The following is a 27,166-nucleotide window of genomic DNA, read 5'->3' on the forward strand; positions in this document are numbered from 1 at the left end:
TATGTTTTACAAAGTAACTGGAGAATATCTTGATCGTATTGTGAAGAAACATTTAGGAAAAGTAGCAGAAAATGACTATTCAGAAATTCTAAAGCAAACAATCAAGGCTCTAGGCGATGGAGTATTTTCATGCCCCATATCATATTTAATCGAAAGACTTTCTCAGTATCATCACACAGTCTACGTTTATAAGTTCACTCATACTCGAATAAAATCTCTGTTTGAGAAATGGATGGGAACTCTACACAACGAAGATTTGCATTTTGTATTTGGATGACCCTTATTAAAACAGAATGATTACACCAAAGAAGAAGTATTGTTTAGCAGGAGAATCATACAACTGTGGACGTCGTTCGCTAAACAAGGTAAGCTTTATTTTTATAATGTACAGTGCGTTTGTCAAATAGAAAAGTCCAGAGAATGTTTCCTTTGCAACATTTAAATAAATAAAGCACATTATTTAATGTTTAATATGCAAAATTTATTTATAACAATTTACATCTTTACTTAATATGACTTTTTGTTTATTATTCAGGTTGACTATGAGAAACTGTTATTGATCTGTCTTTCGTTTACCAATTATCAAAATGTGATACTGATTTCTATAATTACACTCTATGCAAATTATGTGTTTCTTATTCGCTAGACAACATTTTATAGCAAATTACAAAAGAAATATTAGTTCAGAAATCTCATATTACATAATGTATTTTTAAAACACTTCATTACAATTTGATTATAAAAAATAAACTGTAATAATTCTTCAATAAGAAAACTTAATCTTGTATAATGGTTTCAAAAATTGATATATTTTATTCACCAGGAAACCCACTTTCGATGAAATGGAGTTTGAATGAAACAGTTCGATAAGCAACAACGTAACTTTCTTTCTCTGACTCTTGGTAAAATTCGTCCTAAGAAAGCATATTTGGAAGAAAACTGCAAATTTTGGAAGGAGATACTCAGAGAATATACAAATAAAATGTACATGCACTAATTATAAATTTGGATTTATATATTGGCTATATCTTGAAACATTTAAGGTTTGAAGTCCCATTGACGATTCCTACAGAAAAAAACGGTGTTTTTGTATAAATGTAAACGCTTTACCTTCGAAAATTTCAATAAAATAGTGAAGATCCTTATGTAATCCGTTACGATCTTTACGATGATCCGTCTCGTGTTGGTTTTTACGACTCGAGAATGTCCGTACGATGGTTCGAGGAAAGCTACACCTCCACACTCAGTCCAGTGAATATTTACAGTTTATTTACAAAACAAATATTTACAGGATGTACAAGTTTGACAACATTACATACACTATGCAACAAAAGTGTGGTGTCTCACGTCAGCTTGTCTGTTGGGGACTATTAGACTCTGGGAAAACTCTGGTCGGTTTGCGGAGTTGGCTCAACCGTGTGGCCGTCCGGTATCTACACTAACCCTTCACAGAGGAATTCCTAAGAGGAGAAAACTCTCTCTACACCTCACGGGCTTCCTAAGTGTCAGAGACTATCATGTATCCGGTCTCTCGCCCTTCTTCCCGTTCCTCTCGCCACTCTTACAATTTAAAATGTTCCACGGCGACAACTTGCGACCAATCAGGTCCTTCTTTTCCCCTGAGAGCTTCTAAAGACGTCCGCCCTCCTCCGGACAACGTAGCTTACAGTCGCGTCCATTCCTTGTTTACATTTCTCAAACCGAGCAACACGTGGCAAACACATTGACGCGTACCCATAAACGGAGACGTTACCCCTTTGTTCTTCCCGGCCGTTTATAGGCCCAACGCCAGGTGGGACCAATTATCCCGGTCGTGTGGCTTTTAGACCTGCTACGCTAAAAGCGGACCTTTACAAAAATGATAATATAATTTATTTGAGAGTTTATTGTTAATTTTTGTTCATTACATTGAAATTATGATTGGTGTTCGAACTCTGTCTAATGTTAAATAAAATACCAATCTTCTGCATTAATAATAATGCAGAAGAATTTATAAGTTATCAATTATCAAGTTTTGAACACATACAATAGTAATAACATAAAACATTATGCAACTGATACATTATATATAACCCACTAAAATAGATTGTTGGCATAATAATTTCAAAATTGTCTGTGTTTTTTAGATATTGAAATGACAGATTCCATTTCAGATTTCGCCTGTTTTTTTTGCGTCTGATTAAATGCAGCCTTGGCATCATATATTATCGGGCTGAAGATACTGTTGCCGCCATTATAGTAGTAATAAAGTATTTTAGAAAACACATATATACATAGCGTGTGTCAGAAATATTTGGCTCAAATTCATAGGCTTGTACAATATAGTAGATAAAAAATCTAGACTTTTTCATCTAAAGTGTATATATTTAAGTCATGAACATTATATAATACTCCTAGAGAAAAACAGGTCTTAATGCACGAGGAAATCTTTAATAAAATATTTATTATTATTTATATAAATTAAACTTAGTGTTATGCAATGTAAAAATAAAATGTAAAATTTACTCAATTTTGTTTTTTAACAAAATGGGTCATTATTTAAAAGATGTACCGATACGTCCTTTGACCTGTAGGTGTCCTATAGATGCTTCTACGACGCTCAAAAATAGCGTTTCTAGTTTCCTATTCTATTAAGCTCAGCCCAATCTGTTATGACAGGCTGTCAAAGGTGATTGTCCCGAGTTTTTTGTGTTACTAATCTGATAAACCTACATATATAAAGAATGGGTTAAAAGTAATTAAAAAATTATTATTCTTGTTAGATAAAATAAAAAGTATTTTGTTTATTTTTTACTATATATAAACATATATATTACAGCAACGTCTATTGACTTCCACACATATTAACACTTCAATGCGAATAACAGAATACACTTCTTAGGTAAGTCTTCCACTCAGAATTTAATGTTAAACTTAATTTATTTATTTTGAGTATACGACAATTTCTTGTTTTATATACAAATTTCAATTTACAGTAAAATATAAATTTTTCATTAAGAATAGTCATGTTTAACCAGCATTTGTCTGTTATAAATACTGTATAATTAACTAAGCACAATACATTTAAATGCGATTTATTAATTATATTTCGTAAAATCGAATACAAAGTATATTATGCAATCTTCTTTAATAATAAATATTCGTTGTTGCGAGATGTTGATATTATATGCAAATTATTAATATATTAGCATAACATTACTAATGCACAGTGACTAGAATATAGAAAATAATTGTTATAAAATAAGAGTTTGAACTTGTAAGTAACATTCAAATATATTAACTATAATTAACTTAATGGGAATTCATAGAAAACGTAATCGATTTTTTCATTGACTGATATAATTATTTCCTACAAAATTAATAATTTATTATATACGAGCAATCAACTGTAACAGGAAGAACTTGGTGAAGTTCAATAAACTTAATCGGCTAATGTGATAGATGTAGAATAGGTATAAACTAATGATAATCTGTAAAAAATAAAAATTGCGTTTTAAAAATTATCAGATAAGTTAAACGTTAAATGATAAAATATTTTCGAATGAATGCCTAATTTAGCGGGAACCCGAAAACCTACTTATCTTATAATACAATCGAGATGGGTTGATAACAATAATAATAATGATCGGAGAGCTCAAACGGTTAGGAATTAAGAGTTTGAATTTATTCTGTGAAGGATTATTCTGAAGAACTCGGCTTCTTCTTTACTATTTTATATGCGGTTTATTGCGTTTTTGCGGTAAATATAACAAATTTTTAGATCCATCTGTAAATTGTCTAATTAGCCTAGGAAGAAGGAGGCCTAATTTTTGCACCCGGTGAAAACGGGTAAGATCGTCTATATAACTGTAAAGTTTATCTTACGTAAGGGTTTGTCACATCGAATGACAAGTTTTAAATTTTTTATTCTACTGTACAGTACACAATTTAAAGAATTTTTAAAATGTGTTAGATTGGACAGTATGTGTGATAAATTCTTACGTAAGATAACCTTTGTAGTTATATAAATCGAATTCTATAATATATTATAATAGAAGGATTAGACGTACGAAATAATCTGACAATCTTAATCATTGCTGTTGTTATGTTTTGCCCGAGCAACAAAGGGCCTATCTGCTAGTTAAACTATAACTAGGTAGTACGATATTTCAATCAATATAAACTCGCTTATAATTAAGAGTTAAAATTAAAGTAAAAATTTAAAAAGCTGCTAATTTATAAAATAAAAATGAATGAAATTACTAAAAATATTTAAATGGATTTGCACGAATAAACACTAAAACACTTTTTATAGTTTTGCCAGAAAGAAAAGAGAATTGCAATTAATTGAAAAATTGTAATTAAAGTTTTAAATAATGCAAACAAAATTAATACAAAATGAAATAAATAATAATAAATACAGTAGAGCATCGATTATCCGACCCCCGATTAACCGACCGCGTTCTAGTCGGCAAATTCAAATGTCCGCTAGTGATGTGACGCTACAATATTTGGTTATGTCTTGGCTACTTTAATATTATTTTTGTTAAATTTTTGCATGTTTTAGCTGGCAGCACTGGCTCGGCCATGAAAGGGAGGCCAGTATTTAAACCAGGCCTAATACACTATACTAATAATGTAGTTTTTGATACTTTTCGGTTATCCGACCAACCCCAGTCCCCAATTAAGTCGGATAATCGATGCTCTACTGTAAATAAAAATTAAAAAATAATCATAAAAACTAAACTAAATTAATAAAAATAAACAAAACTTAAAAATGAATTAAAACTAACAATAATAATTAAATTAAAAAATAACAAAATAATAATTACAATTCAGGCCTTAAAATTATACAAATAAACATTAAATCTAAATTTGTATATGTGTATTCTGTATATAACCAAAGGTTTTTATTTAAAATTCAAACTTAAAAAATATTTGCAACGGGAGCAAATGAATAGCTGTCTCTTCAATTCCAAATCTGACATTTCGTTCCTCCTATCCCCGTGCAAATAGGTTCCTACTCCTTTGTTTACTCTTTCCATGAATTCATGCCAAATCCACAGAGGAAGTTAACGGGAGGAACGAATTGTGGGAACGAAACATTCTGCTTATAATATATATACAGGTATTGATTATAGATACAGATGAAGATTGTTTGTTTCTAGTCAATTAAATTTCTGCTACAAATGATGTATATCTCTTCGTATTTCTTTGTAAGTAATTGTTTTGCCAAGTTCTTCATAGAAGAATAAATTGCAAACCATGACCATGCCATTAATATGACCAATTAGACTCTACTCTTTATGTAACAAATGTCTATATGAAACATATACGCTGTTTGTTGCAAAGTGTAATTAATTCGATAAGCATATAAATTGCAAACTCTCAAAAAATTAAATGTGACATAAAATAAGCCTCTCAAGCTTAACGTTTAGTCACCTCTCCGGAAAGGGATACTATAACATATACAGGTAGCCCTCGGTTTACGCCGCAGTTCCGTTCCTACAAAAGCCGGCGCAAATCGAATTGGCGTAAAATGAACCCATATTTACAGTGAGGTATAGGGTTAGGTTCTACATAAGTGAAAAATAAACAAATAATTTTGCTTATTGATACAATATAATACAAAATACATATATTGTAAATTTAATTTTTAAAATGTATTTTATGAGGAAATGTTTTATTAAAAAATCTTAAGAAAAACAAATGATATTTCAAAGTTTCGGATCTCACATGTTTCGGAAAAAGTATCCATCTTTAATTGTTTAGATTTTGTTTTCTTTCATTAAGAATTTCAGAATATGGTCGAACGGATGCGATGATGCTCCTTTTTACATTTGCACTTCGCTCCCAATTATTGTCTAACTCACAAAGTTCATCCGTCAACCTTTCCATAGTTGAAAAGATACGCTAACCCGACATAGAGCTACAGATGAGCGGAAACACTGATTGGTCGACCGCCGGCCGCCATAGCGCATATATAAGGTCAGTTTGAGCGGGAAAATTGAAGGTGACTAAGGAGAGAGATAGATATCGTCTGGCTAATAAAAAAGTATCGTCTGGCCAACGAGTAGTAGATTTGTCTCACTAACGATAGTTTGTGATCGTCGGAAGTGCTACTGCGTCGTAAGGTGTTTTCCTGAACGAACTGATACGGGATACATTCATTGGCGCTATGGATTCGGATGCCATTTATTGGACTATTAAGTTTAATAACTTGAACTTGACTCGTGGGTACCTAAACGTTTAGTATTTTAATATTAATTTAATGCAAATGTATACATGCCCAATAATATTAAACAGAAAAATTAAATATATTCAATAAAAATCTTTGTTTTAACGAATGTACAATGTCGCGGCTCGGTAAATACGTCAACACTGAAACGAAAATCAGTCTAACATAGGGAAAATCGGGGAATTACACTGCGAAATGGCGAATTGCGCAGCGGCGTTATTGTGAATCGGCGTAAATTGAACCGGCGTAAACCGAGGGCTACCTGTATAATGTTTTGTTCTAGCCACATTATTACTAAAAATTTATACGTAAATTTCTTCAGGAGAACACACGGTTGATTATACGTTTCACATTTTTTCTTATATAACCTGCAACTCATACACATTAATGCACTGAAATAAAACTAGTATCCGGAAAGTAACCAATAGATTATAAAAAAAATTCAGCATTATTATGGTAAAGAATACATAACATATTGAGTTAAAAGCCAATAATATAATTTTCAACAGCCACTGTTCTATGATAAATTCGCTATGGCATTCACTGCGGTCCTAGCTATAAAAAAATCTTCCACAGAACTGTGGTTGTTTTTGGAACCTTAAACTCAATTTGTCATATCATAATATGTTCTTGCCATATTAATATTCAATTGTGTAATTTAATATAATACTGTAAAATATTACAGAAATACATTTGAATTTGTTGCTTATTAATTTAATTCTTAATGCTTTATTTTACTTTGTTGTATTCAAGCAAGCTTATTAATTATTTAATTACATTACATAAGTTTTTGCATAAAATACATAGTAATATTTATAAAACTAATTGTAATATTTTATTGTTTTACTATTTCTAGGGACTAAAATGAAATATTTATTTACGATTTTAACCATTACGAGTTTCTTACCAGACTACCTTTGCGATATAATCGTACAAACTTCTACTGGGAAGATACGGGGAAAGAAGGTAAATATCTTGAACAACGATCTATATGCTTTTTTTGGAATTCCTTATGCCCTTCCTCCAGTAGAAGATCTCAGATTTCAAAATCCTCAACCGATCTCAGCATGGAACGGAATTTTAAATGCGACTACAATGTCACCTATTTGTATGCAAGATCCAATCTTTCCTATATTGAATGGGCCAGACAATCACAGATACATGAGTGAAGACTGTCTTTACTTAAATATTTTAGTCCCACATCACAAAATAGAAGACACGCCATTGTCTACAATGGTTTGGATCCATGGAGGTGCATTTAATACGGGAACTGCCAATATGGATGCTCATTATGGACGATTTCTTTCTTCCATCGGAAATGTAATTGTCATTAGCTTAAATTATCGATTGGGTATATTTGGATTTCTTAATTTGGGCAACGCTCAAACAACAGGAAACATGGGAATGTTGGATCAAGTTACCGCTTTGAGATGGATTCATGAAAATGTAGAAAACTTCGGTGGTGATAAAAATGAAATTACTCTTTTCGGGTCCAGCGCTGGATCTATATCTGTAACGCATCATATGATTTCATCCTTAACAGACGGCTTATTTAAAAGAGTTATACTTCAAAGTGGGAGCAACTACAGTCCAATAACATCTGTTGATCCAATTGGCAATATTAGATTAAGCCAGATGATAGTGGAACATACGGGGTGTGGATCTGATCAAGGGATTCATGTCTATAAAAAGAAAAACGACGTGATGAACTGTTTACTTAAATTAAAAGCTGAAAAATTAGCAGCTGCAGAAAGATCTTTCATGAATGTTAAGGAAACTATAATAACTTTTGTACCAGAGAGAGATGGCTTTTTTCTACCCAATGATCCTATTGGTAACATAGAAAAGGTTTTAATACACGATGTAGAAATCATGATTGGAAGGGTGCCTGACGAAGGATCGACATTTCTGGCATACTATAAACCAGAAATTCTCAATCAAGAACATCCGATTATGACTAAATCAGAAGCTAAACACAGTTTGAGCAAATTTTTTAATTATAATGATTCCAGTGTTCAAAGTGTCGTTGAAGAATATTTAGGAAATTTGTCAGATGACGATTATTGTGGAATATTTCAACGTGCGCAAGAAGCAATTGGAGACGGTGTATTAACCTGCCCAATAATAGGTTTAATAGAAAAACTCTCTGAGCATCATCGCTTCGTATATAATTATATTTTTAATCACGCTCGAATTAATGCTGGTTACAAGAAATGGGAGGGAGTTTCACATTTTGCAGAAGTATATTTTGTCTTCGGTATGCCATTCATGTATCCTGAGAGTTACACTCCGGAAGAAAAAGAATTTAGCTATCAAATCATCAAGCTTTGGACTTCTTTTGCCAAAACTGGGTAAGAAAGGTTTAAATTCACAATATTGAGTTCTTCTAATAATTATACTTTATAATAGGTTTTGTTAGAATGATAAAGTTACGATTAAACTTATAAATATATTAATTTCGTGGTTTTGAATGAAGAATATTTGATGGTTGCAATTGAAAGTGTCCACCAGTAGCTAAGCGGTTTCGTTTTTTGAACACTGGGAGTTCGGTCGTGGGTACGCGCCTCGCTTAGTCGGGATGGCTATATAGTTTCCCGGGTTATCTCCAGGTCTGTAACGCTTGAATAGGTACCAGTTACCCTTAATAGACCCTATTCAGGCGTTACAGACGAAAACCTTCCGAAAGGTAGATTGTCTAATTGTTGCGTTGCCAAAACTTAACAAACAGCAATAGAAAGGGTTTTAATTCCATTTATTTTTAAATCGATATATTTATTATTTTGTACTTGTATTAATTCATAAATATCCGTAACTGATAATATGTTGGTATTACTTTTTTTATTTTAAATATTTTTAACTTTATTACGTAACCAATTCATAAACATTATTCCAAAAATGTGATATTTCTGTTAGCCGCTAATGGACTTAAGCCATTAAAGCACTTTCAAAATTAATTAAACGACAATTTCCTTTCTGAAAAATCCACATCCTGTTATATAATACTATTATTTTTTAATTATATGTTATGTATAAAATTTCGATATTATCATTGTTTTCGGATTCATTTAATTGTTATTTTTACGATAAAATTTTTAAATGACTTTTAAAAAGAATTAATCAACAGAAATTGTAAAAGAAATATGTTTTTGTTTTTAGAAGTACAGTACATCCACTTTTTACACGGAAGTTTCTTTCGTCTTAGTCAAATATCGTGTAAAAAGACGTGCAAAAAACTACGTTTTCTACAATAAAATGGAAGATGGGAGATACGTTTCAAGTTATTAAATAAACCGTGTGGGATGAAATAAATAACTATATTTCATTCAAAAACGCGTGTAAAATAGAGGCGAAAATTTTCTTCCTGTATAGACTTGTTTGGTCAACATTGAAAATCTGCTCGGGAATTTAGCCACCCTCTCTTATTATTTTGGCTAGTTTTTCTGAAAAGCTCTTGACAGTTTTCATCCGCAGATGCAATTTCCTTTTTAATTTTAATATTGTGAAATGAATTTACTTTTAAGAATCCTGTCCGCCATTCTTCACCAGTAAAAATTGTTTTTTCTTACTTAAATTGCTTGATTTGTTGATGGTACCGATTCCTGTAGTTTTTATAAATTCGTAGTGTCTTCTGTTTTATAATATTAGCATCGACAGGTACTCTCTTTCTCCAAATTCTCTATCTAAAGCGCCAAAAAATTTTAAATATTTTTCTTTGATTTTTCTAATCTTTACTGTACGATAATATTTTTGAAGTAACAAGCTGTAAATATTCATTAGTTTTTAAGATTAAATTTAAATTGTTGTTGATAATTTGTAATTCATTTTTCATATCTTCATAAATAGGCGCGAGTTTTGTAACAATCGATGTGTATGAACGGTATACAACATAATAACTCCATCCAGTCCTTGTATTTACGTATGGAAATTGGTCTTGGATTTTTATATAATGTTATTAACTAAATATTATTAAAGATTCTTGGACTTCTCTGACGCGGTAATAAATTAAGAATTTTCTTTTCTGCATCCTCTTCCATTCAAGTTTTATAAGACATTTTAAAGTGTTCTCATCTCAAAAATCGCACCCTACATATCTGTAACCTATTTACTGGCTCTCCATCAGTAGTTTTTAATCTTTTAGAAATCTATTCAAAATGTTTAGTGGGAAAAAAAGCGTGTTGTTCCATTTCATTTAATATAAAGATCTTATTTTTTGGAGTGTAAATTTTACTGACGGTTGATTTTTACAGTAAAGAAGTAATGCATTGATAAAGTAAATCTGGCTTCTACCAACATTTTACTGAATAGCATATTACGTGTCAATTAAAAATCTTCAAAAATGAACTTATACCACTTTAAATTTTTTCTTTTTTTTTGCAATTTAATATAAAAGTTAATTTTGTCTCTGTTTATTTTCGGTTTATTATGCCTTAATTTTAATACAATTAAAATAAGCAGATGTGAATACAACTTTCATTTGATGCTGTAAAATTAATTGAAATTAAGTAAACGATTTGTTTGATATTCTTTAAGAAAGAAACAAAATAAACATAACAATCAATAAAAATAAAATGAATGGTAGCATAAAATATCAAAAAGTTATATTTAAAATTTACTTCTTTTTTGTTTATAATAAATTATCTTTGATTATTTTATTTGATAATCGAATAGTAAACCGTGAATAATTAGAGTACAGTGGAGTCCCACAAACTCGACTTAATGTGGACCGGTAAGATGAGTTACCGAAAATGAAGAGATTTAGGGCATAGCAGTGATGTTAGTCTAAATAAAAAAATATTCGTAATTATGTGCAAATTCATACACGTATTAAATAAGTACCAATAGCGACTATTTCTATTTGTAGTTAAATTTTAATCTTAAAAACGTATTGACTATTTAGTGGTTACTATAAAATAACTATAGCGTCACGGTGTTTTGCAGTGTCACCATTAAAATATCATTATATTCTTTGTTAACACATAGAACTAATGCTATTATCAAGTGTCGCCGGTGAAGAACGGTAAGATATTTGATCCTAATGTTGTGTTAAAGAGATAAAAAAGATACATTTTTTTTTGTGAAACGACAAGACGACTTTTAGAGAATGTTATAGAGAGAATATATTGCATATTAGCAAAAATAAATAATTTAAATGATGTTCAAAACGACTTACAAAAAATATAACTTTTTCGAGTCTATTCTTTTTATATCCTTTTCACAATACCATAGTAAAGTAACAGTCTATCGGCTTGAAGATATAATAAAATCGTCATTAAAACGACAATAATGGAACCTGCAAACACCTGATCCTGAGAAATGTTTATTAAAGAAACATTAACGTTTTCAACCGAATATAATAGACGATCTTCACGTGTAACTGAATTCGAACGTATTTTGAAAAAATTAAAAAAATTCTGTTGCAGTGCCTTTTACTAATGACATTAGTAAAGGGCACTGCAATACACTTTTCTCAAGTATGGCACAAGCAGAGGATTCTCTAGTTAAATGGAATGAAGCGACTAACCTCAGGGATATGCGTTCCCTATCATTAGCATTGCACGAAGAGAAAATTGAATTCTATAAAAGTAAATTAAAGGATGGCTGTGTTGATGGCACGGATGCGGATGGACTAGTGTCTGCATGGAAATTATACATAAGAGAAAAATTAAAATATAAAAACACTTAGTTCGCACCTGCCCTTATATTTGGATGCATTTTTATGTATTTTGTTTTATTTATTTTATTATATTATTTATATTGTTATTGTTTTAGTTTATTTAATATATTTTATTGTTTTATTTATTTGTTAACTTATCTAATATCTTCGTTTTAAATTTAAATGTAAAACGTTCGGACGTTCCATCGTTAAAAAGTTAAATTTTTAAAAAATACGCTTCAATTCAGTTACACCTGAAGATCGTCAATTCTATTCGGTTGAAAACGATAGTGTTTGTTTAATAAACATTTCTCAGCATCAGGTGTTTGATGGGTCATTAATTATTTTAAAGAGATGAATATGATATTTGATTATTGACAATAATCGATTATTAAAAATTTTCACACAGTTAAAATTGAAGAAACGCCGCTTATTTTAGGATTCAGCACTTTTTACAGTAAAAAGAATAACTACCATGTCTTGAAGCAGTTATATATTGAGGCTGAAAGACAAGATAGTTATTGTGAGAAATGGTTATCATTGCTTTTGTTGTAAAAAGTGCTGAATCCTAAAATAAAAGGTCGGCGTTTGATCAATTTTAACTTGGTTTGAAAATTTTTAATAATCTACAATTGTCGTTTTAATAAAAATTTCGTTATATCTTCAAGCTGATAGACTGTTACTTCTGTGTGGTATTGTGAAAAGGATATAAAAAGAATAGACTCGAAAAAGTTATATTTTTGTAAATAGTCTTGAACTTCAAATGAAGATAACCTGGGTTACGTCGTCATTATGCAAATGATGTATGAATTTATGAAAATAATTTGAATATTATTGTCTCGATATATTTCCACGAAAGAAAAAGGCCAACACTAATTTTCTTTTTATGAATTTTTCAGAGCGATAATCTTTATAATCTTTTATTTCACTAAAAAGGTACTTGAAGTAAGTGAAATTCAGTATTTTTTCGAAATATTGAAAATAAAGTAACAATGAATACTGGAAATTGTTGAATTATATAAATGTAACGTATTTTATAATAAAAGCAGCTGGATACAAATGTTTCTCATTTTTTATAATTGTGTATATTTACATGTTTTGTTATATTTTTGTAAGGCCGTGATTTAAAATCAATTTTACTATCGTAGCCCTTAGTATATTTCAAAAGCGCTCTTGCTTTTCTGTGATTTTTATTTACCCAGCTTTTATATATAACACAGGAAAGTATGGCAATCGGTCAAAAAATGATCATCCCAAGAATTTTACTTCATGGCACCTTGAAACGTCAGAAATGCAAATAAAAATAATCGGTGAATTTTTCTTCATGTACGGATGTTTGTGTGTGTATAGGCCTATATATGTGTGGCAAAATTTTTTAACCTTGTTTGAAACTTAATAACTCTTGTGATTTTTGTCGAAAATTTCTGAAATTGTGCACAGAAATATCTGTATTAGGGAGATTGATGCTGTTCAATTTTGATGATAAAAATTCGAAGGGACGGGAAGATAAAGAGGTAGTGTGTATCTTCAGTAGGTTAGACTTAATGACGATTTTACTAATTATTAGCATTTATACATTTTAAATAAAACTTATTCCTACTCTCAAAATTAAGCGTTTTGCCATTTTATAATAGTTAAAAATATAAAAATTTTAAAAATAAGATATGATGACAAATGACGCCGCCAAATGTAGCCGGGAAAGTTAAACAACTCGTTGCTGGATTTTTCTTCATGACCTAAGGTCGTCACATTTTCTTCCATGTGTTTTAATCTATATCTATCAGAGTTCTATCAAGGAAGAAAATTTATCTATCCGTTCATGAATATATAAAAAAACGTTTAGCTGTAAGTTACAGTTTTACAATGTAAAAAAAATGTTGGTATGTTTATTTTCAGAATTCCTTCTTATCCAGGAATGAATGAAAAATGGTGGCCTTTCGATATAATCTTTCGACCTACAATCAATTTGACTTTGGGAAACATTCATCTGCAAAGAGATGAAGTGAAGGACGAATGCCTCGTATGGATGAAGGTATTTTGAAGATCTTTAATTGTATACTTTGAAAGTTGTCTGTTGACATAACACTTTAGAAAATTACATAAACCGAATTTCTTTATACTTTAATTTCTTTGGCAGTACTGCAAGTTAATTGTATAAGTTTTTATTTAATTATACCATTTCTTTTTAAATTAGGAATTCAAAATGTTTTTATTATTTATGTACTATTATTATTTACTGCGTATTATTTACTTCTGTAGCACGTAATTTAAAAAGGAATTTCATTTTCAAAGCGAAAATAGCTGAAGGAGAATTTCTTCTACAGATATAAGATTTATATTATAAACGTTTTATATTATATTTTGTGTCATTGAAACAGCTGATATAAGTGGAGATATTATCGCTAATCACAATTAACGGAGTTTCTATTATTAAGGTTTAACATCAGGGACGAATGACATGTCATTAATGAGTTATTATTACTCAATAATGAATGTACCCAAGTCGGTAAAAGCTTTTTCTTTTTTATGATAAATAATAAGAAACGAATAAAAACTATTTTTTCATTAAAGGAAGCGTTTACTACTCAAAATTTTTTAAAACATTAAACAATTCAGAATGTAAGTAGGCTACGTGCATAAACAACTGTAAATTAAAGCTCATAGCATAAATTTGCGCTTATTCGATATTGTTTATTTGACTGAAGACAGCGCACAAGATTAAATAATTATTCAGGATATTTTTCGGCAGAAAGTTTATTATTACAGTTACTTCATATTACTGCTTTTGAGCACAGAAACTGGACTAAATAAGAATTTTCTTAATCATTCATTCTAGGAGGACTATTATCAAATTATTTATGAACCACAAAACCTCTAAGATACCCCCATCCAAAACCCCACAAAAACTTCTCAAGAAATATATGATTCCTCCAATTTAATACAGACGAGCAATCGTTTTACTGTGACACTGTCACAATACCAAGATACAATTTTTAATCATATTTTTAATTTATTTAATTTAAAAGATATGCTTTCAACTTTAAATTAGTAATGGCTTGTCCCGGTACATAATAATTTACGTGCTAGCAATAGAGTCGTGCTGGTCATTTATCTCTTTTCTGGCGAAAATTTTTGAATTAAATTAACGTGACTTTCCTTGCAACCGGAAGGTGCAATACAATTACTCGGGATATGCCGCCACTAATATTCCCACTACTGGTCCTGATTTTCATTTACCTAAAACGGTTCTCGAATTTAAAGAAGACTGACAGACAGTAAATGAGAGTGGGAATTTATAGATCTACAATTCTTTCAAATTGCAGTCTAAATATTAATGAAAATACCTTAACTACCTAGTAAATATGAGCAGGCCAATTATCTACAAGGAATAGCGAATGTGACTTGTGGGGTGCCAGTTGGGCTACTAAGGCTTAGACCAGGGTTGTCCATCCTTTTTTCCTAATGGGCCAAATTACAAATTTAGTATATTCAGCGGGCCACAAAGGTACTTTATATGAATATACGCTTTTAAAAAGTTCAATATGTGAATATCAAATTTTAATAACAAATATATATTATTACAAAAATACTGTATTATTCACAGTAAAAAAAAATTATACTCACACAAAATAGAAATAAATTCAAAGCGATTTTTGACATTGCCTTCCTTTTATAGTATTGTGAATATCTGCTTTTTATGATACTGGTCTTAATTCTAAGAATGTTAATTAACTGGGATTCACTCAACCTATTTCTTTCCGCAGATTTGAAGTTTTTAATGCACAAATAGAATTGTTCACAACAGTATATACTACCTCACATGCATAACAGTTCTCTAGATAAAACAGTTTCCTAACACCAATTACTTCATTATAACATCAACGTGTATCCAGTAAAACGAGAATAAGTTTTACGACATACTTTACCAAAATAAATGAAAATATACTTAAAAAATTTAGAGTACAGTGGGTAACATAGAAATATTAAGTTGGTCGCGGGTTGGACACCCCTAGTTTAGATGATAGTATGAGTTTACGAAATTTTAAATATGAAATATGTAAGCGACAAATTAGAATCAGTGCAATTATATTGTATTAACAGATGAGCCCGGCGTTGCTCGGGCAGAAAGTAACTGTAGCGAAGATTAAGATTATTAGATTATAGCTGATCTTACCCATATTCATCGGGTGCAAGAATTAGGTTTCCTTCTTCCGAGAGAATTTTTACAAGATCTAAAAATATGTTCGATTTTCTGCAAAATTGCAAAATAACTGCATCCATAGTAGTACAGTAAAGCAGAGTTTTTTAAAATAATCCTTAACCCTCTCCCTCTCCTCCGCGGGGATAATTTCCACAAATCCCTTCTTGTTTTGCATTCTCGAATTTTTTCTGCGAATTTTACCTTTATAACTAAAACACAGTTTAAAAAATTCGCATCTAATACTGGCGTCTAATTCTCGAGATGGTTTCGCAACGATGGAAAATGAGACATGGCTTGGATGTCCTCATAAACAACGAGAACTATAAGAATATAGAGTAAACTCTACACTGCAAGTATAGTGAAGCACCAGAGAACTGGCCCTTTATTGCCAGTCACCCCTGGGCAGACCAAACTCTGGCCATTTTCTCGGATGGATCGAAGGATGGAGAGCAGGTAGGCAGCGCCTTCGTTGTCTATCAGGATAATAATGAAGTTCACCAGTCCTCATATAAGTTGGGAAGATTCTGTTCCGTGTTCCAAGCGGAAATTTGGGGTATCCTCTCAGCCGTAAGATGGTGCAATGATAACTTTGGTGGTATTAAAATAAATCTCTTTACTGACTCCTATTCCTCTGCGCAATCCATATGTAACTACAATTGGCGCCACCCAATTGTAAATCAAATCCTCAAAGAAATATCAAAGAATGTCAACAGTTTTGCAATCGTTTGGGTAAGAGGACACATTGGAGTCTGCGGGAATGAGCGAGCAGACGAGCTGGCTCGGTGTGCTTCAAATATGAATTGTAATCCAAGCTACACTGCAATCCCTCAAAGCTTCATAATTAGTCGACTCAAAGAAAGTGCGCTTATCAAGTGGCAGCACATCTGGGACACTCAGAATAAAATAACAACAAACTTCTTTCCCAAAGTTTCTACTACTGCTGGACATCTCATCCAACATAATGTCACCCAGTTCTACACAGCACATGGAAGGTTCCAGAACTACCTTTACAGATTTAACAAGTCTTCAAACCAGAACTGCATTTTGTGCGATGTCCCTGATGATGTGGAGCACTACCTATTTTGGTGCCCCATGCTCGAGGACATGCGTTATCACATTATTACCATGTTGCTTGCTCATACCAACTGGCCATGCAATTTAAATGTACTTATCAACGATAAAAACATAAATCAAGCTTTTAACAAACTTGTTAATATGTATTTTAAAAGAACGATGATCAGATAGGAATATAATGGATAGTGTTGTTTTGTTACTGTAATCTCCAAGCGAATTACTCTGTTCTGATGCTTTATTCTTAATGTGAGCAACTTTGCTGTTAAATATTATATTGGCTATGTTTATTTATATACTTTGGTCTGACAAGCATATGCTCTCAAATATTAAACTGTATTATATTCAAAAGCGAATAACTTTGTTGATTTGTATTTCTAAAGTGTATATATTTTAAACCTTATTCTGTAATCTATGGGATATATGGTCTGATTTGTATACTTTCAATGTCATTTCTGCAGTTGTAACCTTCACGCGAACTTTTATAGACTACTATCTTTGTGTTTATATTATATATAGTAAAAATGTTAAAATGTAAATATTCTCTGTACCTCACCTCGGTAATGCACTGCGGTGCCGAGGCAATTTGTAATAAAGTCTTTTACAAAGTGGAGTGGAGTGGACTGGCGTCTAATTACCGAACGATTCCGTAGCCGTAGTTCTGGTTTTTACCACGAGATGCCGCTAGTTTCGTGACGTTCAGGTAGCAAATCCTCGTACCGTACAGTGTGCTTGGAATTTTTTGTCGATATTTTAGCTTTAAAACCACACTTTATCATCGATAATTGGTTTTGATGTATTTTCGCTACGTTGCTAAGAAATCGTTACGGAGAATATTGCATTGTATATATCAGAAAATACTTGTTGTTTTTGCGATAAGCACTTCTTCTCAAAAGGAAATCTTACTAACAAGCATGTAAGATTAGAACATAGCAAATCCCGTGGAGGAAAAGTCGCTATTCTGTCGTGAGACTTCATGTTCCGAAGGATTTTCTACTTCCCTTCGATTACGAGAACATTTGGAGAAAGTACTGTACCCGTACATGGATTTGCCTGCGAAATTGTGAAGTTAGAATTCAAAAATATGAAGAGCAAGTAAACTCTGTTCTGAAATTTTAAAAATGCTGTATTTAATTAATATATCTTAAAATAATTGTTTTCGTGAATATTAACAGCTCATTCAGTAGTAAATAAAAATATTATGTACTGTATTTGACAGATTTCTACGAATGGAAAGCCGCAGAGGAGTTGAGAACCACTAAAGTTAACTGTGTCTTAGTGTCTAAACATCATGGAATTTATAAATTGTACTCGTGCGTCTCTGGCACATGGGATTATGACTACACTCAATTCTGAAATGTACCTATAAAAAGAAAACATTCAATAACAGATTGTGTATATAAAAATGTTGCAAATGTATAATTTTCAATAAATCTTTTTTTCTTAGCTAACATTCAAATAAATCATTGCCGATCTGTTAAAGGAGGCTACAGAAAGTTCACTAGTATTTTACTGATGATGATAATTTGTTGTTGGAATTAAACTACCAATTCAAAAGACTTTACTCAAATTACGCAAGATACACTTAACTCTTGGCAGTGGCGTAGTTATGGTGGGGCACGTGCCCGGGCGCCTTTCAAAGGGGGCCCGCAAAATCGCCAATTATTAAATATAAAAATCAAAATAAACCAATTCATATCAAACAATCTCGTCTGCGACTCACGCGCTTCGCGAATGACCGAGAGGGAATAAATGGTGCGCGCAGGCAGTACATTTGCTAGTTCGAATTCGACACTTCTCTCGCAGTTGTTTATTCTGTTTACATGTGATTTGTGATTCTGATTTAAATACTCCCGAGCGAGCGAGAGTTATTGTAGCTAGTTGATTTGTTATCTAATTGTCAGTGTTGGGATAGAATCGTCTGGACGTAGGATTCCCGCCTTTTCTTGTTTCTTTTTATTTTATTTCAAATTAGTCGACGCTGCAGAAGTCGGTTGGAAAACGACCAGTAGTTTTGAATCCACGATCGCTGATTGGCCGCGGATCATCGGACCATAGCCGGACCTAGGACAGAGCTAGGTAGCGCTGATTGGTTTATCAAACTTAACTTCAATCCGTATAAAAGGTTAGAGTTTTGGCGGGAAAAGGGTAGTTGGCCAAACGGACTTGTAGAAGAAGGTTATGTTCGTCTCTCTGCTTCTTTAACGAACACTGGAAGGAATATACATCTAACTACATCTCAGGAACACGTTGCAAGGTGTCTTTTCGACGGACCTGTTCAGGATTAATAGACTTTTTGAACTCTAATTTATTTTGTGTGTGTGTGAAATCTACATTGTAAATACTTAAACATTGTAATTTATAACTCTTCAGAAACATCGTAAGTTTATGTAAATTTTATTTCATGTCATAAACGTTTGTGAACTTGTAAATTGAATGCGTAGTTAAATAAATATATTTGACACTTTTAGTTACATATTTAGTTAAATTCACAATATTAAAAATGAAGTACTGTATGTTTATACGAAAAGTTCAATGGCCTAACTCGCGTTTCGCGCCTTGTGTGAAATTGAATTTCTAGTTTAATAGTTTAAAGAAATGTAAAAAATTGAACCAAGTTTTAAGGTTTAGCGTTTATTAAGTGTTGTTCATGTAGGTGCAACAAAAATACATAAATCAAATCAATATTTTTTCCTACAGTCGATACTTAATAAGCAGTTATTTATTAGTCAATTTGAAGTGGCACACAATCGATAATTTGAAAAAGTTTCGAGTAGCCTACAATACTGCAGAATTTTAAATGGAACTTTTGATTTTTGTGTCCCAATCTTGAAGTTTTAAAAGCGACTTATATTATATAATTTATTTTATCTTATAAATATATCTTTTGATATTATTATTTTCGGGTTATTTCGGAGCCTTCAATTATAACAACACAATATGAAACGAATATTTTCAAAGCAAAAAGAATCTGGGGCTGAAGGACGGAAAAGACGAAAATTGCAGGAGGAAGCAGCTCAGAAATCCAGTAAGTACTTCAAGAAGTACCTTGAAAAGTCCGCTACAGGGTGTTTGATAGGTTCTGAGGAATCCAAAGAATCTCAGACTAACTCAGCAATAGACGAAAAAGGTATCAATTTAGCTAATTCAGAGTGTAACGAGATAACGAGCTGTGTGACTATGAGTTCTAAGGCTACGGAAGAATTTGTAGAAAACATTAGTACAGTAGAACCTCTATTATCCGGACTAATTGGGGATGAAGGTAGTCCGTATAAGGAAAAATCCGGATAATCGAAAATAATAATAATTGACAGTGCATATAGTATGAATAATTTTTATTTGTCTAGATTTACATATAGCTTCAATATTAAATTAATTTTTTTATTAAGAAATTCAATTAACGATTTTTGTTTAAAGCTAGCTGTTCCTTTTGAAGCTGCTAAATCGCGAACACTTTTAAGACAAGTTGTCCTAAGTTACATTTTGTTAGCTCTCAAACCACTTCATGGCGATATCTAAGCACTGAAAAGCTTTAGAATGTGTAGGACCAATATCTCTTACTTTGCAAATCTCTTCTTCGTCGTCTCGATCTTGTTCATCTGAGGCAGATACATCTTTAATTATTTCCTCATCATTCAAAATTTGGAATCCAGGATCGTTCGCATCGCAATTTAACCACTCGGTTACATCTTCTTCGTCACATTCACCACATATTGAAATTTGTGCTATTGCTTCCGCAATGTCTCCTATACCACTTTCTACTGTTACTGGAATTTACTAGTGGTCTTTTCAAAATTTTGTTCCATGCATTTCATCACGTACGTACATAAACAGTGTCGCAATTCGCCAAGTGCAAATCAGCAAATTCGTACAATTTTTGTTTATTTTGAACAATCCGGATAATCGAAAATCCGGATAATAGAGGTCCGGATAATCGAGGTTCTACTGTATTTCAGTAGGAGAAAAAGTTGGCGGAGGTGATAGGGTGAATGATGTTGAAACCCCAATGACTGTCATATCAGAAGTGATTATACAGCATGATATTGGACTTCTTGAGTTTGATAAGAATACAGGGAAAGCAATTCTGTCAGATTATTTAAAAACATAAATAATTAAATTGGGTTCAAAATATTTTCAAAATACTGAAGGTCCTTTCTTGCCAACAAATAACCGTTGAATGAACAAAAGTTGGTTTAAGAAAAAACTAGGAAATCGCGGTGAAGAAGTGAATCACTAATTGCTAGTCTATTCTCCGACTAATAAATCGGCTTTTTGCATCTGTTGTCTTATCTTTTCACGATTAGAAAATCAATTTTCATTAGAGCACAAAGATGGATTTACCCACTGGAAAGCACCTGAAAGGCTCACTACATGAAAATACGAAGAATCATCGTGACTGTTTCACCCAGTGGAAGGAAATGGAAAGAAATTTTGCAGCTAATAAAGGGATCATTGACGCTGAACTTCAGACCCAGATCGAGACAGAAAAACAAAAGTGACGTAACGTATTAAAACGAATCCGTCACTGTATCAAATTTCTTGCTTCTCAAAATCTTGCATTACGAGGTCACAGGGAGTCACTCACTACATGCGATGGAACCGAATCCAGCAATGTCGGTAATTTCTTTGGATTAATAAAACTCTTGGCTATATTCGACCCTGTCATGAATAACCATCTCACTCATGTTAAAAATAACCCCGGAATCACATCTTACTTTTCACCTCAAGTTCAAAATGAGTTCATTCATCTGTTGTCGACCACTGTTCGCCAAAGTTTATTGCAAAACATTCGCAAACCAAAATACTACGGTTTCATATTTGACTCGCCTCCTGAACAGGTATATCGTGAGAAGATGTCAGAAGTAGCGAGATATGTACAGGTTGATTTTGAGAGAAAATCAGTCCGCGTTAGAGAGTTCTTTCTCGGTTTCATCCAAATAAGTCAAAAGGACGCTGGGAGTTTAGTTGACGAAATACTTAAACAGCTAGGGAAAGACGATATACATCTACAGGAGTGTCGTTCACAATGTTACGATAACGCCGCCGTAATGGCTGGTGTAAGTTCGCCGACCTTTAGGGGGGGGGATCGTTAATCCCGCGACAGGATGGTCTAGGGTCGTTCGCGTGTGGGTGTGAGGGAGGATGACACAGACAATAAGTGTCTCACAAAGAAACCCGTTTATTTAAATATAAAACAACTCACACTATGCACAGATCGTTACAAAGGTGAACGTTCGAACGTTTTTGTGCCGATGTGTTTCCTATCGTCGCTCGATAGAAGGCCCCGGGGCAGCGGCTGGTGCAGCGACTCGTCGGTTGGCGTCGGCAGACCTTTCGATGGACACCTTGGAACACCTCTTGTCTCCCTTGAAACCTCTCGGAAAAGTCTCTTGTCCTTCCAATTCGGCGATTACTTCAATCTCTCTTTTTCGTATTGTTCATGTTGATTGGCTCCACGTCCTTCCTTTCTCTCTTCTCGATTGGTCCCTCGCTTGTTTCCAAGCGAAAAACGACCCCTGTTCGAGTCACGAGAAAGAACCACCTCGACAAATCTACTTGACACCCTCCGTTTACTCAGGTTGGAAAGAATTGATGGAACTTTGAAACTTGCGCTCATATTTTCCCCATTGTTGTCTAATCTGAGAGATTTTTGAAATTTAATGCTTCGATGTGATGTTCCTTTTCATAATTAACCTCTTAACAGTGAAGGACGAGAATAGTCGTCCAAGACGATCGAGTGGCAGTGGTGAAGGACGACTATAGTCGTTAAAAAATTCTTATAAAATACTCTGGACCATTTCGTGAAGTCGTAGAATTTTCACGAGTAGTTGGGTTCTCCAACTTTGTTTTGGAATATCCTTTAGTTCTCGAGAAATTACAATAAAAGAGAGAAAATTAAAATAAATATGAAATTTTAGACGGCCATCTATCGACATAAATCGAATTTAAATCTCCCGCCGTCATCTGATTGGTTAAAAAAATTAATATTCCTAATTGGCTCGCGTCAGAAAAAAGTAGGTGTGACTTCTGTAAATGACGCTATCGGGAGTGCACCGATGCAACCGGAAAAAGTAAACAGCCTACGTCATTAGTCTAACGGTCCTTGTCTGACCTACTTTTCGTAGAATCAACATTGGAGTAAGCTGTAGTAAAACGTAGTAGTTTATAGTAAAACGGTCTTCTCTAATATTCATAGTAATTTGTAATGCTCGGATTTCAATTTAATAAGTATTATTTAGTTCAGAAACATTATAAATACATCATTAAGTAGGAGAATAACGAAAAACTTTATTTTTTAGTATAATACAATTTACAAAATCAAAAGTTCGTATATCGTAATATTATAAAAAACTACATCGAAACATACAAAGTGACCTAATTTACTTAAATTCAGTTCATTATACAACTGTCGATACTCTTGCCTTCCTCAGTTTCCTCAATACAAAATTCGAAAACTTCAATTATTTCTATAAATATTTAAGCGCCATTACTATTCGAATTAACTGTAATTACAAATATAACTGAAAAATATTTTCGACATAAACCCTAGGCAATAATTATCAAAACAAAATTCTTTAAGTATAAATTTTTCTGATCGAGTAATATGTAATAATAGTTTTATCTATTACTCTTGCCATATTCAACTTTCTATGTTCACATCCATTTAGTTTCATCTAATTACACTTTAAATGTAAAAAAATCTACCAACAAATAAGTTTTCTAATAAAAATACTACTTGCTAATTAAAGTTTGTATTCTTCTTTGACGTAGTTCTACGTTTTAGCACTAAATTGGTAGACATGTCTAAATAACACGCTTATAAACCCCTTAAAATGAGTGAATTCCCTGAAGTTGAAGAAGCTCTGCACATCTGGTTTAAGCAACAATGAAGCAGACATGCTCCTATTTCAGGTGACATTTTTAAAAATTAATGCTCAATTTTTTTATCAGGAATTGACAAAGAAAACTGATTTTCGTGCTAGTCACGGCTGGTTCGAAAACTTCAAAAAACGGTACGGAATACGATTTTTGCAGATGAGTGGAGAGAAGTTGAGTGCAGACGAGTCTGAAGTATTCGAATTTATTCAGAATTTAAGTAAGAAGATCACTGAATTAGACCTAACTCCTGAACAACTTTATAACGCCGATGAAACTGGTCTAAACTGGCGGCAACTTCCAGCAAAGACATTTGTCACTGCAGAAGAAAAAAAAGTTTCTGGTAGAAAACTTCAGAAAGAACAGAGAGTGAAAGAACGTATCACTCTCATGATATGCACGAATGCATCAGGAACCCACAAGTTAAAAATGTTAGTTGTGGGTAAGTCCAAAAAACCTCGTGCCCTCAAAAACGTTAAAATATTGATGCTACCAGTTACGTACATGTGCCAAACTCGTGCCTGGGTGACAAAATAAGTTTTTCTGGATTGGTACAAGAACAGCTTTGTCCCGCAAGTTAAAGATGAGCTAAGAAAAAAGAAACTGCCAGTGAAAGCCCTGCTCTTGTTAGACAATGCTCCAGGACATCCTGATAAGGACGAATTAAAAATCAAAACTGCCGATGGATATATCGAAGCAATGTACTGTACAGTACTTACCGAAAAATACTACGGCATTGATTCAGCCCGTGGATCAAAACGTTATCAAAACTTTCAAGCCACACTACAAGAAGCGATTCCTTGTGAATATTGTCAGTCAACCTAATGCTGACATCACATCAATTTAGAAAAAGTTTAACATCAAAGATGTGATTATCAATGCTGCGTTTGCCTAGCAGCAAGTCAAAACTACTACATTGATTAAATCGTGGAAAAATATTTGGCCCGGTAACCCACTTCTTCCAATAGAAGTTGACAAAGAATCCGACGACAAATCTCTGCAAGTTGTACAGTACTAGATGCTGCCCTTCAAATTTGCAATGAAGTGAGTAATTCATCAGAATCAAGTGAAACTTTAAGAAGGTGGATTTTATATGACAATCTCAATGCTGACTTAACAGATGAAGAAATAATTAAGGAAATGACAGAATCTGATGAAGACGTGACCCAGGAAGCACAGGAGGAAAAATCTTTCACAGTCAACTGTAATGATGCTGTGTTGGCTGCAAACACTTTGATGCGTTGGTGTGAAGAGAGAGCATATGTCTTTGAGAAAATTTTGATGTTAAAGCAGATACAATAACTAGCAATGACAGACTGTCTAAACAAGAAAACGCAAAAGACAATCAAAGATTTCTTCAAAGTGTGAGCACAGTATGTACAGTACATTCCCATAAAACTAGTTGTGTAAATTTCTTGGAAATTACTACTTTTCATGAGGGTTCACTGCAGAGGGTCTCCCAGAAGACTTTTCTGTTCCATAAAATTCTGTTCTGTTCTCTACTAAAATTGTAGTAATTTGTCACAACGTGACGAGAATGATTCAGTTTTCTAGAATTTTCTCTAATTGATAATTTCAATTTGTACAGTTCAATTATTTTGACCTCGTTCAAACTGAGAAAGTGATTTTCCACGTTCCAAGAAACCTTTATCATGTATTCACGAACTATATTTTGTAGAATCCATTCTCAAACTACTACTTCCCTCTATTTTATACTTCCCTGTGTGCTATTTTGCATATTAAATACAATATAACTGCTGAACTAAACGTGCCTGTAGTAACCTCTATCCTATACAACACTGTTTAAAATGTATTTTTTTTTTTATTTTAATTTTTTTTTGTTTTTTAAACTTATGATTACATGATATCATAATAAGCCGATAATGTATTTTCTTCTATTGTTTTATGATATTCTTTGAAAAGAAATACAGAGAGGTAAAAATGACCATTTACATGACAAAATTACAAAATTAAAGTCAGGGATCAGTTAAACCAATTGGGCCATGAGGACTCATGAAACGCTCATTATGAAGTTCTATATTCATTCACTAGTTATATTAAACCCCTTTTGTGTCTGGAATGGAATCTGTATGGCAACGTGATTCTTATTTTGTCATAAATGTCATTATTTTACAGTGGTTCTATTATTTCAGAACAGACTGTCCTAAATACACAACCAGCCCTTCGAATACCTCAGCCCATAAATCCAATTTCAAAATTCGAGCTTCGTCACGACATTGGCTTGCATATTTGCAAAAAATTACGTTTAATATTGGCGCGGTTGCTTCAAACTGCGATTACAGACAAAACACTTTCTGACTTACGAAGAGCTCCGCTCAATAAAATTATAAACATTTTATAATACGCGCAAAGAAAAACATGCTTTAATCCATAAGGAAATGCTCTCTTAGTTTTATATATTTATATGAATTTAAATGTAGTGTAATGTGTTGCAAAAGTAAAATATAAAAATTACTCAATTAATTATTTTGAAAGTAGACGATTAATTAAACGATGTATAAATACGTCCCTTGACCTGATAGGTGTCCTACAGATGCCTACTACAGCGTTAAAAAATTTCATTTTTTGTTTCTACTTTCCTATTGTATTCATTGAACTCAGCTAATATGTTGTGATAGTCTCGAATTTTTCCTGTTACAAATCAGAAAAACCTAAATATACACAGAGAATGATTTAATATTAGAAATATTTATGCATTTTATGTAATTCATAAAAACATAACATGTTACAGGAAAATAAAAATCATTTCGTTTATCTTTTACGATGTATTGACATATATATTTATATATATTACAGTAAAGTTTATCGACTCTGAAACGAATTGTCACAACGAAGAGGATAATAGTATATACTTTCTAGGTAAGTTTTAAACTCAGAATTTAATGTTAAAACTAATTTAATTCTTTTGAATATACAACGATATCTTGTTTTGTACAGAAATTTGTACTTCAAATAAAAATAAATTATTAATTAATTAATTATATCTATATTTATTCGGCATTTCTTTGTTAAATTCTTATTGATTAAGCATAATACATTTAAAAGTGATTCATCAATTATACATTGCAATATCGAACATTATGTGAATTATATAATCTTAGTAATGAATATCCATTGTTGGCATTAA

The 27,166-nt window shown here is 32.4% G+C and overlaps 1 protein-coding gene across 1 annotated transcript; it reads left to right on the plus strand.

Moving 5' to 3' along the window:
• The first annotated feature begins 1 nt into the window (after position 1).
• On the plus strand, positions 2–20,433 carry LOC136981513 (acetylcholinesterase-like). The gene is made up of 5 exons (XM_067277819.1): positions 2–121; positions 293–365; positions 7,074–8,568; positions 13,767–13,902; positions 20,104–20,433. Exons 1-5 carry the CDS (start codon positions 2–4, stop codon positions 20,431–20,433), a joined length of 2,154 nt encoding a protein of 717 aa, XP_067133920.1.
• Positions 20,434–27,166: the final 6,733 nt, after the last annotated feature.

The sequence above is a fragment of the Centruroides vittatus genome, unplaced genomic scaffold (genome assembly GCF_030686945.1).
Source record: "Centruroides vittatus isolate TY-2023 unplaced genomic scaffold, ASM3068694v2 contig_766, whole genome shotgun sequence".
Lineage (NCBI taxonomy): Eukaryota > Metazoa > Arthropoda > Arachnida > Scorpiones > Buthidae > Centruroides > Centruroides vittatus.

Coding starts and splice junctions, on each gene's coding strand:
- LOC136981513 (XM_067277819.1), top strand. CDS start 2: ATGTTTTACAAAGTAACTGGAGAATATCTTGATCGTATTGTGAAGAAA. Junction 122..292: donor TCAAGGCTCTAGGCGATGGA/GTATTTTCATGC, acceptor TTATTAAAACAG/AATGATTACACCAAAGAAGA. Junction 13,903..20,103: donor AATGCCTCGTATGGATGAAG/GTATTTTGAAGA, acceptor ATATTTTCAAAG/CAAAAAGAATCTGGGGCTGA.